This window comes from Sturnira hondurensis, unplaced genomic scaffold, assembly GCF_014824575.4.
Source record: "Sturnira hondurensis isolate 20B ecotype Veracruz unplaced genomic scaffold, ASM1482457v3 Scaffold0014854, whole genome shotgun sequence".
NCBI lineage: Eukaryota > Metazoa > Chordata > Mammalia > Chiroptera > Phyllostomidae > Sturnira > Sturnira hondurensis.
In genome coordinates, this window is record NW_028087485.1 from 10,934,753 (window position 1) to 10,953,472 (window position 18,720).

An 18,720-nucleotide genomic window follows, 5' to 3' on the forward strand; every position below is an offset into this window, starting at 1 on the left:
CATTATAATACTCTCGGTAAGCAAGGTTAGATTTGAGAAGACAGGGGTACCAACTGGAAACCCACTGTAACCATCTCAATGACAGGTGGCCAGGGCCAGGCCTGGGCCTGGGTCAGGACATGGGAGGAAAGCAGGAGTGGTTTGGACACTGGCCCACCAGGGCCACCAGGTTTGATTTCCTACACACTACATACAAGTAGAGGAAGGGATGAGGCTCTGACCTGTGGCCTTGCAGGTTGGTTGCTGTAGTCCTTTAGCCTAGTCATTGGGCAGCATGGAAACTGTAGTCTGTGTTCAAACAGCAGATTCCTTGGGAAAGAAAGGGAAGGATAGAGCTGGGGCTGGGAAAAGGGGTGGGCCCCATGGTCCTACAGGCAGGTAGAGAAGCCTTGGGCTTTGTTTCCTCAGGTTTGCCCAGACTGCATTCTGGTCTTGCCTAGTTTTAGCTTCGCCTTTAAGCTCCCACAGGCTACTGTCGAATGAACTTTGGAAAGCTCTAAAGGTGAGACAGACTTATGGAAATGCTTCTACTCATTGGCCTATGACCTACCCAGGGAACACCTACCTAGGGACCTTGGACCTGGAATCTGGGGCTCAAAATCTTCAGCCCTAGAAAGTTCCTTTTTACCCAGGCACCCAAGATCAAGGACCTCAGCTCCTAGACTGCCCATTTCCCCAGGTCTCAACATCCTGTTTAGGGACCCTCTCTATCTCCTGGCCCTAAAATCAAACCAACCAAAGACCTCAGACTTGGGATCGTCAGCCACTTATTCAGAGTCCTCTAACTTAGGCAGGCCATACTGGACCACATGTACAATGGCCCTCTCTCACACTCCGCCAGGATCCAGTCACATGATGACACCTGCATCTGCATGCCTGAGCTGTTCTCCGGAGCCCTTAGACACGGTTTGGGGTCACTACCCCTCCCCGCCACTAGAGGTCAGGTATGAGCAAGGACAAGAACAGGTGATGTTCCCAACTAAGCACCTGCTCCCCCAACCGCTGCTGGGGTGGGTCGTTCCCCACCTGGAGGTCCTACCAGTGGGTGGTCCTGGGGAACTTCTGGGAGCCACAGACCCCAGGGAATAATCTGGCCCCCTTCTTTTGCCTATGACCCAGGGACCCGTTGAGTCCAAGTCCTTCTCTGAGCATACAAGGAGCTCCAAGCTAAACCTCAGGTGAAAAAACCCCTGCAATTCAGCAGGATCATGCACCGGAAGCAGACTTGTGCCTTTGCCCACCCCCAGCTTCCCACTCAGGAGCTAGATTGGACCCAGTTTCAAGAAGAGTAAGAGCCTGAGGAGGTGACTTGTCCCTAGTTCTAGGCCTCAGGGAAGAGACATAGCTTAAAGGTTGGTAGCATGACTCCTGCTGTTGTTGATGACCTGGCTTTAGGGCCAGGATTAGGGCCATCCAAATTCTGGACGAAGCCAGGGTATTGAAGTCCATAGACTTCACTGACCCCCAGGAGCCATCTCAGGACGTGGCCATTCAGCTTAGCCACCTGGGGACCTCCGTGAGGTCTGAGGAGTGACAGGAGGCCTTGACCGGCCTGAGAGGCTGCCCCACTTGGCCGAGAGAATGAAGAACTCTCCCTGGTCCCATATGAAAGTAAAGGACCACCTTACACCCAAGATGAGGCTAACCAGAATCCAAGCTGTAGGTAGCTGCTGAGGACAAGGCTGAGTGGCATTCCTTACCTTTGTCCCAAGTCTGGGACAAGGGATAGCTGGGGGCCCAGGATGATGCTAAGTAGCAGTATCCAGGGTCCTACCCTAAGCCCAGAACCAGGTGAGGGGTCACTTGGGTAGAAGTGGGCATATAGGGCCTCTTCAGAGGTAGTCTTACTAAATCCAGATAAATGGAAAGAAACCTGTGTCAGAGATGCTCTTGCTTCTTCTGTTAGGGAGTCAACAGGGGTGTGAGACCCTCTGAGCAACCATGTGACTCTCATTACTAAACCAGAGGGCTCTGTAGGTAGGTTTCCTGTGGCAAATCTTCCCTCAACCCAGGGCTCTGGGGATCCAGTGGGGGGCAGGGGTGGGGGGGAAGGCGTGGGCCCTTCCTATGGAAAAAGGAGTCTTCAGGAAAGGGTGCAGCTCCGCAGAACCCCCTCCTCACAACAGGCTAGAGAAGCTAGCATCGAGCTAGGAATGGGAAGTGCATTCAAGCCGAGCATATAGCAGTGAGGTGGTTCACATCTCAGAGTTGCTACTTTCTTGTTGACTGACCTCAGTTGAGTAATCTTTCTAAACCTCATTTCCTGTTTCTAAAACTATTTCCTCACCTGTAAAATGGGGATAATATTAGTACTTTCCTGATGGGGTTATTAGAAGCATTAAATACGGAATTACTAAAGACCAGCAGAGAGCCTAGCACATTAAATGCACATAAGTGTTCATTATTTTCACTATTGGAAATGGCGACTTTGGCCAATAGATTTAGGTTCAATAACTCCCTCTATAACCCACAACCCTGTGACCCTTAGCTGCTCAAAAACTCACAAGCCGAGTATGTATTTCTTTTTTTAAAAATATTTTATTTATTTTCAGAGAGGAAGGGAAGGAGAGAGGGAGAGAAATATCAATGTGTGGTTGCCTCTCATGTGTCCCCCACTGGGAACTGGCCTGCAACCCAGGCATGTGCCCTGACTGGGAATCGAACTGTGATCCTTTGCTTCACAGGCCCGCGCTCAATCCACTGAGCTACACCAGCCAGGGCCGAGTATGTATTTCTGGAGTGCTTTCTGACACCAGCACCGATTCTCCGTGGACACCAGTGGTTGTCCTGCAAGTCAATTCAATTCTGACACTAAGTGCCTAGAGTTAGTTCAAACCCCACAAGTTAAGGGCTTGGTTCCATAAGACTGCCCCCATTTCAAGTGCCAGTCACACAAAAAATAAATAAAAATAAAATGATACAAAATTTTTTTTGAAATGCCAGCTGCAAGTCACTGGTACTTCTAATTGACTGACTATAAACTGGGGATTCTCATGCTATACATTGATTTGATAATTTGTTAGAATGACTCACAGAACTCCGGGGAAGTACTTTACTTCTGTTTACAGGTTTATTGCAAAGAATACAAGTCAGGAAAAGCCAGGGGGAAGAGAGGTATAGGATGAGGCATGAGGTGGGGGGTCGTGAGCCTGCAGCTTCCATGCCCTCTCTGGATGTCGCCCACCCTTTTAGCACCTTGACGTGTTCACCAATCTGGGAGCTCCTCAAATTTCCTTGTTCAGGAGTTATTATACAGTTCAAGCTCTCTTCCTAGGAGGTGGGGGATGGGACCAAAAGTTCTAACCCTCTCATCACTTGCTCTTTCTGGAAACCAGCCTTATCTAGAGGCTGGGGGCTACATCCTCATTTGCATTAAGGCAGGTGGGAGCTAAAGGGGTTCATTATGAATAACAAAAGACATTCCCATCACTTAGAAAAATCCAAGGGTTTTAGGAGAGCTCTGTACCGGGACAAAAACCTGAGAATAAAGACCAAACATATTTACTATGCTGCAGTATTTAACATATGCATATATTTCAACATTGCTCCAGAAGACAGGAGTATTGCACACACAGGTCCCACCCTGGCCCTCTCCAACTACTGGGCCCCCTTCCCCAATCACAGAAATGACTTTCAGCCCATGTCAGTCACACAGAGGCCCTGTCCAGATGGTGCCCAGGCCTCTGGGCCTGCGTGGTCTGATGCCTGTAGGGTAGTCACAGGTCCCCGAGGTGGAGCCGGGGGTGGAGTGCCTGAGTCCCAGAGGATGTCTTCATATAGGCTTAGAACTGGGCCTGTGGGCTGTCCTTGAGCCCCCGCCTGCTCCAGCAGAGCTCTGACCAAGCCCACAGTGAGAGGGGGCTCTGCTCCAGGCTCAGGGAATGGGGTGGGGGGCTTCAACTCATCTGGGAGGTGTGTCCGCAGTAGAAGCAGGAGCTCAGCTGGAGCTAGTTCTGGTGGGCACAGGCGGCACAGGAGGGGTAGATGAGCGTCAAGCCGACGGTGTCTGGCAAATTCGGCCAACAGCAGTTTGAAGATCTCACTTCGAAGAAGGGGGCTGGAGGGGCCAAGGGCCAGGCCAGCCTCTAGAGCCCTCTCCCACTGCTCTTTTTGCACCAGCTGCCCCACAGCTTGGAGCACAGCTTTGGGCCTCCCACTGCCCAAAAGCAGCTCTAGCTCCAGTGCCTCAGGCCTGCTCCCCTCCTCACCTAGTACTGCCAGGGCCCGGCGATACAGGGGGAGCCCTGGGCCCCCTGCCCCCCAACCAGGCCCACCCTGCTGCTGTGCCAACTCCACAAAGGGTGGCAACCATCGTGGTTCCAGCTGGCAGAGGCACTGGCATAGTAGTTCAAAGAGGGGCAGTACCCCGTTGGGGAGTTCCTTTCCAACTGCTGTACCCACTAGTACCTTCTTCCACACGTCAGGAGGAGCTTGGGACCTCAACCTGCCATTCCCATCTGGTTGGAGCTGCAGGGCCCTGAGGATGGCACCCCAGGCTGCAGTAGGAAGGGCTTGGAAAATGGTGTTCAGCTGGGCCAGCTGGTCTCCCATCAGCTCGGTCCTCAGCAGGCGTGCCACTTCTTGCTCTGCCAGCTCAGTCCAGCCAGCCTCCTCATCATCCCCAGCCACCAGCTGGGCTTTGAGTTGCTCTAAGCCCCGGTAATCCCGGAGCTCGGCCCTCAATGTCGTCAACAGTGTAGATGGGGACACATGGCCCTGAAGGATGGAGGCCAGGGCCTGAGGTGCCCGGAATACGCTGCTGTGTCTCAGTTCCTCTGGGGTGAGCTGGGCACCGCGTAGGCTCCGCCGTTGGTAGTACTCACAGGCTTCCTCAAACACCAGGTCTCCAGCTGAAGGCAGCTCAAGGCCCTGCGGGGCTTCCCACCCGACTTGAAACAGACCCAAGGCTGAAAGCAAACGCAGACCCCCTCGTGTCTCCATCTTCTCCTCATCTTCTGTGCCAGGGGCTGGGGGTTCAAGCAAATGTACTCGGTCTGTACTGAGGACCTTCCTCTCCAGCAGCTGCCCACTGCCCATGTCCAACAGTTCTAGTGTGGAGCCCAGCACACAGGCCAGAGTACCATGAAATGTTCCCAGTGCTGCAGACCCTGTCAGGCCTCCAGGTGCTTCCTGCAGCGTGCCCACAGTCCGGGTACCACCGTGGGACTGCATCAGGCTCACAGTGCCCCCGGGGTCAAGCAACAGCAGGCCTTGGGGAGTTGGGGCCCAGGTATGTACAGTCAATGGCTGCCTAGGGGACAGCAGCCCAGGAAGGCCTCGGAGCAGAGTTCGGAAGTCCCATGTGTCCCCTCGTCCAGGATTCAGGCTCTTACTGTAGGAGAGGTGAAGACTTGGGGCAGTCACCATCAACTTACCCTTTCCTGGGCTCCAGATGAGCAGAATGTGGTTCACGCCAGGCCAGGTGGTGGCAGTGGGCACCAGGAAGAGGTCCTTGCGAGAGGCCAGTAGCCTGAAAGAGGGGCAGTGGTGTAGAAGGATGTGTGTGCGGCCCAGATTGGTGCCGGCCTCCCCGCTGGGCTCCAGCGTTCTGACGCACAAGTAGTGGCTGAAAGCGGCTGAGGGCTGCTGCAGCGGGCCCTCAGCATCAGCATGTCGCTCCTCGCACCACACCAGGCGGCCTCGAGGCGCCGCCACGGCAACCACGCGGGATGCACCGCCCGTACACAGCTCAGTACTCTGAAGCAGCCGCCATCCAGGCCCCACGCCCGCGCCCCACACCTCCGCCAGGCCACTCTCCCACACCAAGACCAGCGCGGGTCGCACGGGCCATGGCAGGAAGAAGGCGTCTAGAGGGGAGGGGTGGTCCGCCGGCCAGGCGCGCTCCAGCTCCTCGCCGGGTCCACGCACTGCGACCAGCAGCTGCGGGGCTGGCGCCCCCGAGGATCGCAGCAGCAGCAGGTGGCGGCCGTCCGGGCTGTAGCGGACTAGGATGGCTGGGTCCGCAGCCAGAAACTCCCGCAGCCGGGCCGCGCCGCCGAAGTTGCTCAGGTCCGAGAGCAGACGCAGAGTCGCCACACGCTTCATGGTGCCGCCCGCTCTGGGGCACGCTCAGGCCCCGCCGCCCCGTGGGGCGGGCGCGGACTATGGGTCCGGGGTTCCCCAAGGAGGTCGAGAGTGGAGCTGTGACTTCCGTCCGAGGTGAAGAGGTGGGCTGAGGCCGGGCCTGAGAGTCGGCTCCGCCCCGCCCCGCCTGCTCTGGGCTGGCCCTGTTGGTGCCCCGCCAGCGCTACAAAGCTCGTCGGGGGCGGAGCCACGGGAGCCTGGCAGGGAAAGAGCTATAGAGCGCGCACATGTCAGCGCCTCTGATCTCGCTATCCCTAGGGACGCTCTCTCTGAATGGATGTAGGGACGCTGCTCCAGGCACCCGGAAGCCGCGGGGTGGCCAGAGTCTGACTTAAGAATTGGGGATTCTGGTCCCGCTGAAAGCATCTTTCCCTAAAGCTTCCTTTCCCTTGCAAACTCACTCACCCCAACTTATTCACTCATTTATTCATGAAATTGTTGTTTTTTTTTAATCCTCACACGAGAATGTTAGATCCACCAACCACGAGAACAAATGTCGGAGACTTTCAGGGATTCAAAGATGTTAATTTATTGGCCAAGTTTAACCTGCGCAGGGGCGATCCCTCCAGAGACACTGTGCCCACTGGGGGCTCGACCGGGATTCGCGCTTAGCGCTTACAGCTAAGTTCTTATATACAGGTCATCAAGCAGGCATTTTTTTTGCGCAGAGGCAGATTATTGGCTTACAGGGTTCACACGCGAGAAAAAGGGTGGGGTCTGACTCAACTGAAAGGGAAATTTTGAAACTAAACAGATGGCAATCAATTTACAGGGTGTCTGCTAGGGTTTCAGGCTCTTTGGGGCTGAGGCCATTGTTCTTGTTCCCAACAGAGAACATTTTTAAAAATTGCTTTTTAGAGAGCGAGGAAGGGGAAGGGTAGAGAGAGGGAAACATCGATTGATTACCCCACATGGGTTCTTCAACCTGTGATTGAACTTGCAACCCTGGCATATGCTCTGACCGGAACCGAACCTTTCCAGGTATATGGGAGGATGCTCCAACCAACTGAGCACCTACTCTGAGTAGATAGCCCTGAACAAAAGAAAAACCCTCAACCTCATGGAGGTGACAGTTTAGTGGAAGATAATTACAATAGCTAATATTTCCATACAATGAGCCCCTTTTACAGATATGGAAAATAAAGCACAGAAAGATATTCAGTAAATTGACTAAGATCACACAGCAGTAGAGGCAGAGGTGGGCTTTCAACCGCAGGCAATGTGAGTCCAGAGTCAGTGCACCAAGCCACTTTACTTTATCAACAATTCATCACCCAAACTAACAGCTTGCTAGAACACAAAATTAAACCATACTTTAGAAGCACTGAGTTTGTGTGTAATTTCTCCGGCAACACATACAAGTTGATATGTAGGGGTCCTTTCCATCTCCGACTGCCTTCTCAGGTGATGTGGTCTGCTTCCTCCCTCCAAGTCCAGTGCCTCTTCCTGAGACTTGCCTCTCCCTTTCTTTCCCCACAAATTCACTGAGAAACTGCATCCATTTCTACTTCATCAGCTCATTCAGTCCTCTTGCACTCAGCACAGAAACACTCATATCCGTTCTGGCTTAGAAGTCACTCTTTCATCCTCATCTTCTCACTGCTCCCTCTCCCTTTCCTATCCGTCAAGTTTTTGCTGCCTCCATTGTCCTTTCTTCCATTCATTCCTCAAATCACTGCTGACCTGAAAATCACTCCTGTGGTTTCCACAGCATATTTTTTGTCTACCTTCCTCTTTTCTAGACAATGCTATCTTCAGAATTTTATTTGCTGTTGGTTCATTTTCTTCCACCATCCTTTAAATGTATGTGTTTAAATTCTATCTTGACCGTATTTTTCTTTTACCTTCTTCCTATGCCATTGTCCCTCTCATGGCTTGAGCCATTACCAGTAAACCAATGGCTCCAAAGTATCTCTGTTCTAGTTCCATAAAGTCACTGAAGTCAATGCCTAGCATATCTTTTTGAATCTTTCATTTTGCATGAGAAAACAGACTCAGGTTATTTGCTAAGTTAACCAAACTTATACAGTTTTTTGCACTGAGTACGCACACAGTAACTCATTAAATGAATGTTTACAATCTCTCACTTACAAAGTTGTCATAAACAGATTGGAAATATATATCTTTGAAGATACATTTATTCGTAGAAGTGGAATTGCCGCATTCGGAGGCTGCCATATTTAACAGCATTGCTATTGCAACTTGCATCCAGTAGATACTTAATAGAGGTTTCTTTTACTAATTTCTTTTCCGCGGTGCATTTCGGGAATTGTTGTCTTTGTGATGCTTGCTGGGAGTCGTGGTTTCAGCCAGCCTCAGGGCGTGGACAAACCTATCAAGAGGCGGGTTTTAGGACCCAGCGGGGTACTGTGGGCCTGGGGAAGGGCCGGGGGAGGTCGGGAGTAGAGCCGTAAGACCGGAGCATCGGCGGCGTCGGTGGCGTCGGGAGCCAACGCGCCCGGGAGCGGCGCGGGTGGTGGAGGAGGGACCCGGCTCTCGGTAAGCGGCGCCGGCCCAGGCCGTGTCCGATCCTGGCCAATCCCTACGGGTCCTGCCATACTAGGCCCTAGTCCAAAGGCGGCTCTGGGGGCGGGGCCTGAGCTCGCTTTGGGGACGACGGGGGTGACGAGGGGCGGGGGAGAGGGAGGGAGGACAGCTGCTGAGGCGGGTTGGGGCTGCGTGAGGCGGGGAGGCTGGGAGGCTGGGCCCGGGGCGGCGGAGCGGAGCGAGAAGAGGCTTGCTTTTCTAGAGGCGAGGCCCGCGGAACATCCGGTGCCGGGCACGTCCCTCTGGGTTCCTGTTGGGCCCTCCCGGCAGCCTGGGCGCTGACCTTTGACTTCAACATGGGGCCAACCCTGACCCTTAAAGCTGTCTCCGCTCTCAGATTGTTCCGGTCCCTGGGTGGCCTTCAGCCCGGCCGGTCCCTGGGGTGAGGGCTTGGGGGAAGACATCTGAGAACGGCTAAGGAAAGGCCGGCCTCCCCCGAGTTTTCAGGTGTCCCGAAAGGCTCCATCATGCCTCTCTTTTTAGTCTATGGCTGGCGGGCTTCAGCCCACCCTTCGCACCGAATTAATGAAGCAGCCGTGTTTTCTCTGGGTTACTTGGTATGAACCTGGGAAAGGAACCTGTTCCTAGGCAAGTGTGGGGAATAAAGTAGTTCCCTTGGGAAGGAGACCTATCAGAAGCTGTGGAGTGCTGCCTCAGCAGAATGGGGGAAGTAGAGATTTGGGTCAGGCCCGAATAAATGTTTCTTGATTATCAGACCCTTCCCGGTTATTTCTGTTTAGAAAAAGTTTTGAGCTGAGTGAGAGCTGTTTCTTTGCTATTCTGAGCTCTCAGTGACTTTGTAAACCGGGAGAAATATGATTTGTGTACCTGCCTTTAGCGCAAGTTAGCTAGAATTATTTGGGTGTGCCTTCCGTTGTATTTGTGTGCACAGTACTTCCTTTGTGAAGACCTCAGATAATCCGTCTAGAGAAAGGTGGGTCGTCCTTGTTAGGACTGTAAAGGCGGGTTTACAATTCTTTTAGTGAATAGGGGAGCCTTTAAGGTGTTTTCCCTGGACGTTTAAGCATTATAGTTCATTCACTTGTTCAACATTGTATAATGCTAATAAAATACCCTTGGCAACTCAAAGAAGTTGTTATAAAACTTGAAATTTAGCTCTTTCCCTGCTGCTGTGGAGTTGGCCTGCAGAATTGCGCGGAGGCAGAGGCTTGGGTGCAGTCAAGATTCGATTCCAGGCATAACCCACCTGTGGGGGCTGTGGCTGAGGAAGGCATTGCTGCTGGACTTGTGATGGACGTCAAAACTGCTTTACAAGAGGTGCTGAAGACTGCCCTCGACCATGGTGGCCCAGGGCGTGGAATGGAAGCTGCGCAAGCCGTAGTTTAGTGCCAAGCCCACCTTTGTGTGTTTGCATTCAACTCTGATGAGCCTGTTTATCAAGTTGTTGGAGGCCTCCTGTGCTGAACACCCAATCAGCCTAATTAAGGTTGACGACAATAAGAACCTAGGGGAATGGGTAGGCCCCTGCAAGATCAACAGAGAGGGAAAACCCTGTAAAGTGGTTGTTTGCAGTTGTAAAGTGGTTGTTTGCATAGTTAAGAACTATGGCAGAGTCTCAGGCAAAGGATGTCATCGAGGACTACTTCAGATACAAAGAAATGAGCTAGTAAACTTGGCTTTTGTTTCTTAAAAAAAAGCAACTTGAAATTTCACATAAAGTCAAGTTTAAGAATTCATAATATTTGGGGAAAAGAGCCAAATCAATTGGTTCAGGATATACGAAAGTGAACTGTTTATTCAATAAGCATTTATTGAGCACTTGCTATGTACCTGGCACTGGGGTTGGAAATATGAATATCTTTCCTTAAGAACATCAAAGAGATGTAGTTATGAAAATTGTAGTGCCATGTGGTATGTGTCCTTTTAGAGGAATTTATACAGAATGAAGGGACTATAGCCATTGCCTGGGAGAGTCAGAGAAACCTTCATAAGGGAAGATACTCAAGTTGGGTGATGAAGATGAGTAGGAGCTTGCACAAATAAGGAATGGCATTCCAGTTAGAACAGTATGTGCATAGAAACGGTGAAAATGGGAGGAAGAAAAAATAACATGATGCTGAAGTGTCAGAACTTTGTCCCAGTCAGGATGTGTGGTGGGGAAGTTGTCAGGAGATGCTTTTTTTTTCTGATTTTTTTCTTTATGGATTTTATTTAAATGAAAAAAATTGTTATTCTATAACAGTTATCCCAGTTTTTCCCCCTTTGCCCTCCTCTGCCCAGCCCAGCCCCTTAGCCCCTGCTCCCCACTGTTGTCCATGTCCATGGGTCATTCATACTTGTTCTTTGACTAGTCCCTTCCCCTTCTATCTACCATTGTCCCCCTCCCTATTTGTTGATTTTAGAAAGAGAGAGGGGAAGGGGGAGAGAGACACAGAGAGAGAAACATCGATTTATTGTTCCACTCATTCACACACTCTTGTTTGTATGTGCCCTGATTGGGGATTGAACCTGCAACCTTGGCCTATTGGGATGACCCTCTAACCAACTGAGTTACCTGGCCAGGGCAGGAGGTGCTTTTTATGTTAGGGAGTGATGGAAGTGAAAATTAAAAGTAATGAGAAATGAGGCAGTGAGACTAATTGGAGTTGTTGCAATTGATTGAGAGTCTGAGTAAAGTGTGGCAGTAAGAATGAAGAAGTGGGGAATGGATAATTTGGAGATAGATGCAACAGGACTTAGTGACTGGAGAGAGAGAGTGGGATAAGTTTTCTGATTTGTGAGATTGGGTGAATGGGAATTCCACTGGCCTGGGAAAAGTAGAGCAGATTTTTTGAGTTGGGGCTGGAATACTTACCTGGTAGGGGAGATATGATCACGAAGGTGATTTTCCCAGGGGGAGGCTTATTGATTGCACCCTGGATGTGCTGAGCCCTGCGATTTCTCCAAATGTGAAAAAAAAAGAGATGGGGTGGCTGTGGAAAGAGGCGCAGGGGAGATAGTCTGGTGTGCTGAGATTGAGTTGCTTGTGGGATATGCACATGGAGACGTTGGGCAGTGGAAATAAAGAGGCTTGGTGAGCATAATACTTTGGCCATAGCTCTGAGGAAGTGAGGGCGTGTATGACCGGGGAAATAAATAAAAAAAATCCCAGGGAAAAATGTTTATTTTGTTTGTTTATAAAGAAGTGTCAGAGAGCAAAAAGGACCAAGGACTCATGGACATGGGCAGCAGTGGTGATTGCTGGAGGGAGAGGGGTTTAAGGTGCATAAATGGTAATGGAAAAAATACAATAAAAACTTTAAAACACAATCCAAAAAAGAGAAGTATCAAACTATGTACTTCTTCTATTTAATAGTGAGTTTCTCAAAGCAAGGACCATAACATAGTAACTTTATTTTATTTTAATCTTTTAAAATATTTATTTATTTATTTATTTTTAGACAGAGGGGAAGGAAAGGAGAAAGAGAGGGAGAGAAACATCAATGTGTGGTTGCCTCTTGCATGCTCCCTCCTGGGAACCTGGCCTGCAACCCAGCCATGTGCCCTGACTGGGAATTGAACCAGCAACCCTTTGTTTTGCAGGCCAGCATTCAATCCACTGAGCCACACCAGCCAGGGCTGGGCTTTCTTTAAGAAGATTATGGGAGTCTGTTTCATAATTTTCAGTTTATAGTTAGGTAGTATTCATGAGGCTTGTACGGTTCAATAGGAAAGGAAATGAAGAACACATGAGTGACGTTGTGCTGCTTGAGGAAGTTCAGGGCTTGAGCAGGAGATGGACAGTATTAATTTACAGGAGGTTGCTGCTCATTGAAAAGAGGATCTTACAATAGATTTTCATTCTGGGAGATGTCAGAGAATGTGATTTTCAATCAGAGTTTTCTGAAATCCTGTCAAATTTAAGTTGATTCCTCCGGAAGGTGCAAGTGCATTCCTTCTTGTGTAAAATAATTTGAAAGGGGAACCTAAGGTAGTCATGTTTATTTAAACCTCTTCATCTGTATTATTAGTTTGTGAAAGTAGGCAGACTCGGTCAATTCTTTTTTTTTTTAAATTAATTAATTTATTTATCTTTAGAGGGGAAGGAGAGAGGGAGAGAGACATCAATGTATGGTTGCCTTTCGCACATCCCCTGCTGGGAGTTGGCCTGCAGGGAACTGGCCTGCAACCCAGGAATGTGCCCTGACTGGGAATCGAACCGCGATCCTCTCGTTCACAGACCTGTGCTCAATCCACTGAGCTACACCAGCCAGGGCCAGACTCGGTCAATTCTGATGAGACTGGATTGAATTCTCTGAAGCTAGTTCACCTTTAGCAGGTACAGACGGTAGCTGACACCTAGAGTAGAGATAGGGAAATTTCACATTTTGCCACTTGCTGCTAAGTCTTGAGAAAATCCCTGAATTACTTCCACTTGCAGGGATAGGCTAACCACCTCCTTAGAAGTGGGCACTGGCCAGAGCACACACAAGAAACTGGTGCCACCCCATAGTGGCTCACGCACTTACTGACCAGGCTGGCTCTGTCCTGGTCATCTGGAAAGTGGGGGTGCTGCTTGTCAGACTGTCTTGAGTTGAATGACTTTTCTTGGATAAAGCAGGAATGTTGGTATTATGGGTGTCAGTTTGGAGTTTCCGTAGACTTTACCTAAATCTGGATTTGGAATGTTCTTCTAGTCAACACCTGAGTTTTTGCATTAATAGGATATTCTGATAGGGGGAAGGAATGTCAGAGACAAAGCTTGAGTGGCTTTACCGCTCATTGTAAAATTAGGTAATAGTACTTTTTTCATTTGGTTATTGTAAGGCTTAAATACACTATATTTAAAGCACTTAGAACAGTGCCCTGTATATGGTGATGCTCAGTCATGTTATTTATTATGTATCACTCTGAGGGGGAAGCTGTGCTTTGAAAGAAGAAGTAATGAATTCCATCCCTAGGAATTACGAAAAAAATAGTGGTAGAACAAGGGGATGGTGGCCTGTCCTGGAGCACTCCATAAAGGAGGGAATTCAGACAGGTGGTGCAAGAATGCGGCAGCCCCTATGCCTTTTGGAAGATACGAAAGACTTGGAGTGACTAGCACTAAAAATCCACTCAATGGAAAGGAGTTGTCTGCTTGTTTTAGAGCCAGCCAGGAGGGTAGGACTGGGGACACTGTGTTCCATGCTAGGAAAGAAGTGGTGGCAAGGAGCCCTGTGGAGTAGAAGCAACGCAATACAGTGCCCACACCTGTGTCTGGAAAGTGAATTAAATACAGATTCAGACAAGGCTAAATTTATTTATTTGTTTGTTTATTTTTAATATGTTTTACAGTTTTTTAAAAAGATTTATTTATTTTTGGACAAAGGGGAGATGAGGGAGAAAGAGAGAGAAACATTAGTGTGTGGTTGTCTCTCATGCGCCCCCCACCAAGGAACTGACCCATAACCCAGGCAGGTGCCTTGACTGGGAATTGAACTGGCAAACCTTTGGTTCACAGGCTGGCACTCAATCCACTGAGCCACACCAGCCAGGGCAGACAGGACTAAATTTAGAAGGCCGATCTGGATTATGTGGATCAGCAAGTGGACTAAATCCTTGGGGTCTTCAGTAATGAAGAGGCATATTAGGAACTAGTTTGATAAATGAAGGGTGAGATTTGGAGGAATACCCTGCATTCCCTTAAATGCTCACACTGCTAGTATTACCTCCAGGGAGCGTGGTCTACATTGCAGGAAATTTAGGGAAAAAAATAACTTGTGCCTAAAGATTAAAAACAACAAAAACCTTGCATCTAGAGGAACTAGGGAACTGTTAGAAAGAGTCAGGGTAGGAGACTCTTTCTGGCCTTATAAACATGTTACTTCCTCTTGTATATTGTGTGAATGGCACATGGTTAGACAGTGGTGGTGTTTGATTCAGCCACAACTCCTGGGCAGATAGGATTTTCATCTCCTTTACTAGAAATATGGATTACTATGGTCAGTGTGTTTTGTACAGGTACTTCACAGATGGGCAACCTGGGGCCAAGATCCTAAAGGAAGGGAAGGGAATATGGTTGGTGAATTAATATGGGGAGAATGAGATGGAGGATAGGTGAGGATTGTTTCAGTTCATTTTCTAGAGGCGACAGAAGTTTTATGCATTCTTTCAAAATTATCTTTGCTCAGATGCTCCTTTCCTTTCAAAGCCTGGTTTAAGGTTTTGATGAGGGTGCTTCTCAAACTTCAGTGAGCAGAGAATACTTGGGGCAGGGTTTTTCAGTGTTGGCACTCTTGACATATTGGGCTGGATTTGCTGTGGGATGTTGTTATGGGGACCGTCTTGTGCATGATAGGATGTTTAGCAACATCCCCAGCCTCTACCCAGTAGTTCTTAGTAGTGTCTCTCCTCCTAGTGACAAGCAACATTATCTCCAGGCATTGATGTCCCCTGGGAGGCAAAATTGCCCCACTTAAGAACCACTGACCAGGGTGTTTTTTAAAGATGTAAACCCCTAGTCCATAACTTAAAATGTCTATTTCAGTAGTGGGGAAGGGGGCTTAGGTATCTACATTTTCAGGAGATACCCCAGGAGATTCTGAAACAGGCTGTCATAGCTCTGTGGTGGTCAAGCATATTCTCCTAAGCTGAAGGCTATACTGATATACTTGACTGGCTCTCCACTTCACCTTTCTGTCTTGTTTTATTATATCTTTCCATTCATTTTCAAGTTTTGGTGCTGAATTATCCTCACAGCACTGACTAAGCTTAATTAAAATAATATCAATAAAATTCTGTAGTGAAGATCAGTGTAGCCCTGACTGATGGGGCTCAGTGGCTTGAGTGCTAGCCTGCGAATCAAAGGTCGCTGGTTTCATTCCCAGTCCGGGTACATGCCTGGGTTGTGGACCAGGTTTCCAGGTTCCCACTGTTCTCTAACATAAGATGGTCTGGGTTTGAGTTCCTGCTCTCACTTAAACTGGCAAGTTTTTTTTAATCCACTTCATGCTTTAGTTTTCTTATTGTAAAGTTCCTCGATCATAGGTTTGTTGTGAGGAAGCAACAAATTAATGTACATGAAGTGGTTAGAACAGTGCCTGGTACATAGTAAGTGCTAAATAAGTGTTAACTCTTTGTTGTCATTTTAAATTGGTGTCCTGAGTGTTTGTTTCATTTGGGGCCTCTACTAGCCTCTGTTCTAGCATTGTGCATGGGTGCTATTAAATTTTTATATGTATATGAATTCACATTTTTTTAGATTGGGGAATAGGTTATACAATGTGCAGTACACAACCTGATTTTTTTTGCACATGTGCACATTCGCGTGACCTCCGCTCAGATCAGGATAGAGCGCATGTGGGCACCTTAGAAGGCTTCCTTGTGCTGCTTCCCACTCATCTCCTTGCTGAGGGCAAACCAGTTTTCTGACCTCTATTACTGTAGATTCATTTTGCCTTCATTGAACTTCATATAAATGGATTGTTAGTTTGTACTCTTTTCTTTCAGATGTTTTTCATTCAACGTCTGTGAAACTTATCAATATTGTTTCAATGATTAAAAAAATTTCTATGTAGTATTCTGTTGTATGACTATTAAATTATCCCATTCTGCTTCTGATGGACATTTGAATTCTCTTTATATATTGAAAAAACTCACACAAATACAAAACCACCACTTCAGTAGACACGACAAGACCATTTCGAAAAGGGACTATTTAGTACTCCAGTCTAGGCCCCCTGGCATTTCAGTTTCTCAAACAGGCCATCTTTTCAGCTCTTGGAGCCTTTGCACTTGTCATTCCTGCTGCCTGGAACATTTTTCCCAAGATTTCACATGGCTGTTTCCTGTTATTCTGATTTCAGCTCATGCATTACTTCTCACAGAGGCTACTTTAATCTCCCTATTAACATATCCTCTGAGACAATTTGTCTTTAAGATGCTTGCCCCCATCTCAACTTGTCTGCTGTCTTTCTTCTGCCGGAATGAAAACTGCAGCAGGGATCTCACCTGTCTCGTTCCCTGCTGTATCCTTAGTGCTTGACGGCAAATGTTTGTCATATACCTGATTACCTGATTTGTGCATATGTTTTTTTTTCTTTGTAGATGATGGGCACATTTATTTTTGTTCATTTTCTCTTGTTTCCTACTTCCTTTTCCCCCCTTTTCCCTCTCGTCTCGTCTTCTTACGCACTGGTTGAAATGTTGTTAGGGTGTTTATCTCAGCATCTACCTGCAGTAGTGTTTTGGAGCCTCCCTCAAGAGTGAAGAAAGTGTGATACTTACCGTAGATCATTAAATTTGGAAGCCTACAGGAGAGAGCTGTTCCATGTGTTTTTCCCTAAACTTTATTGAGATCTAATCGATACATCACATTGTGTAACTTCAAGGTGTCCAGTATGATGACCTGATAAACTTATATGTTGTGAAATGATTGCTGTAATATGGTTAGTTAATGCCTCACACAGATACCTTTTTGTGTGTGTATGGTGAGAACATTTAAGATCTACTGTCTTAGGAACTTGCAAATGTACAATAGAGTATTGTTAACTACAGTCACCACACAATACATAAGATCCTGAAGTTGTTTGTCTTGTCATTGGACCTTTGGACCCTTTGACCGGAATCTCTCCGTTTTCCCCGCTCCCTGGCAACCACTAGTCTATCACCAGTCTGTTCTGTGTCTGTGAGTTTTTAGTATAAGCGAGATCGTAGTTTTTGTCTTTCTCTGCCCAGCTTATTTCAGTGAGCATAATGACCTCAGGAGGCATCTGTGTTGTTGAAAATGGCAGGACTTCCTTTTTTATGGCTGAAAAATACTCCATTGTATGCATACTACATTTTCTTTATCCATTCGTCCATTGGTGGGCACTTAGGTTGTTTCCACGTCTTGGCTCTTATGAATAATGCTGCAGTGAGTGTGGGGCTGCAGGTATCTCTTCTCGATAATGATTGTATTTCCTTCAGATATACACCCAAAAGTGGGATTGCTGGATCTTATGGTAGTTCTATTTGTAATATTTAAAAAATATTTTGTTTATTTATTTTTAGAGGGGAAGGGAAGGAAAAAGAGAAGGAGAGAAACATCAATGTGTGGTTGCCTCTTGTATGCCCCATACTGGGGACCCGGCCCAGTGGGGGGCGTGCAACCCAGGCATGTGCCGTGATCGGAAATGGATCCAGCAACCCTTTGGTTTGCACACCCTTGTTGAGTCCACTGAGCCGCACCAGCCAGGGCTGTTTTTAATGTATTGAAGAACCTCCCTACTGTTCTGTAGTGACTGTACCAATTTACCCTCCGCTAAATGTACACAAGGATTTGCTTTTCTGTGCTTTCTTGCCATGGCTTCTTTTTACATTGTTGGCAAATTGAAGCCCAAGGAGGAAAAGGAAACTTAGGTTGTAGAATGAGTATAAGAATGGGGACTAAAACGCAAAACTTTTGATAGATTAACTATGGCAACTCTCGGAATTAGAGTGAATTTCTATTAAATTAATTTTTGATACTAGAGTTGCCATGTATTGTACTTGTGAAGATGATAAAATAAGTGTAACGAACATTCCTTACATATTAGACATTCAAAGTGTTGGCTTTAGGTTTTAAAATCATATTATTTGACTTTTTTTACCCCGTAGGGGATGTGAAGAGATGTGCGTTTAAGAAGTATGTGGCTCGATTGTTTTAAGATATAGTTCTTAAGAAGCTGTATGACTTGGATCTTTCAGAGAGAAGTTGTACTACATATCATGGGGCCAGCAGATCCTGAGGTTGAGGAATAAAAGACCTCATTGATTTTCTGTTGAGTTTGGGGGAATTGGAGCCATTCCTAAATTTGGTGGTAAATGAAGTTAGTATCGAAAAGTTGCCCGATTCTCTTTTGTACTTTGCCTAGTATGTCTTATTTCTGAGAAACTGTGTTAAGCCTAAAATGCCATTTCTGTGGGATTACTGTGGCTTTGCTGTATTTTCTTCTTCACCACAAGGATTTAAAAGCCAGAGTCAACAGAGGTCATAGTCATAAAATGCTTCTTTCCCTTCCTCGTGGTCCCATAGCATTTTTTTTTGTACCTTTACTCTCTTTATTTCTCATGATTTGCCTTGTGCTGTGCATTATTATGTGTCTGTGTCTGCCAACAGATCGTGTGCTCCCAGAGGATCAGGTCTGG

At 47.6% G+C, this 18,720-nt stretch overlaps 2 protein-coding genes and 1 pseudogene across 5 annotated transcripts in view; 2 read left to right on the plus strand and 1 right to left on the minus strand.

The window, feature by feature from the left end:
* Window positions 1–3,048: 3,048 nt before the first annotated feature.
* Window positions 3,049–6,190, minus strand: HPS6 (HPS6 biogenesis of lysosomal organelles complex 2 subunit 3). Its single transcript, XM_037064083.1, has one exon. The coding sequence runs from the start codon at window positions 6,043–6,045 to the stop codon at window positions 3,634–3,636; it is 2,412 nt and encodes an 803-aa protein (XP_036919978.1). The 5' UTR covers window positions 6,046–6,190; the 3' UTR covers window positions 3,049–3,633.
* Window positions 6,191–8,428: 2,238 nt separating this feature from the next.
* The window catches only part of ARMH3 (armadillo like helical domain containing 3), a 186,606-nt gene continuing 176,314 nt past the window's right edge, over window positions 8,429–18,720 (plus strand). The window contains exon 1 of one of the 4 annotated variants that reach the window (XR_005069111.1): window positions 8,429–8,583. The gene's annotated coding sequence lies outside the window, so the exon portion shown is untranslated. Of the gene's footprint in view, window positions 8,584–8,849; window positions 9,220–9,821; window positions 9,910–18,720 lie in introns of those variants that run through there. The other 3 variants (XM_037064084.1, XM_037064085.1, XM_037064086.1) reach the window with 3 other exon arrangements.
* On the plus strand, window positions 11,439–11,562 carry LOC118999546 (uncharacterized; annotated as a pseudogene).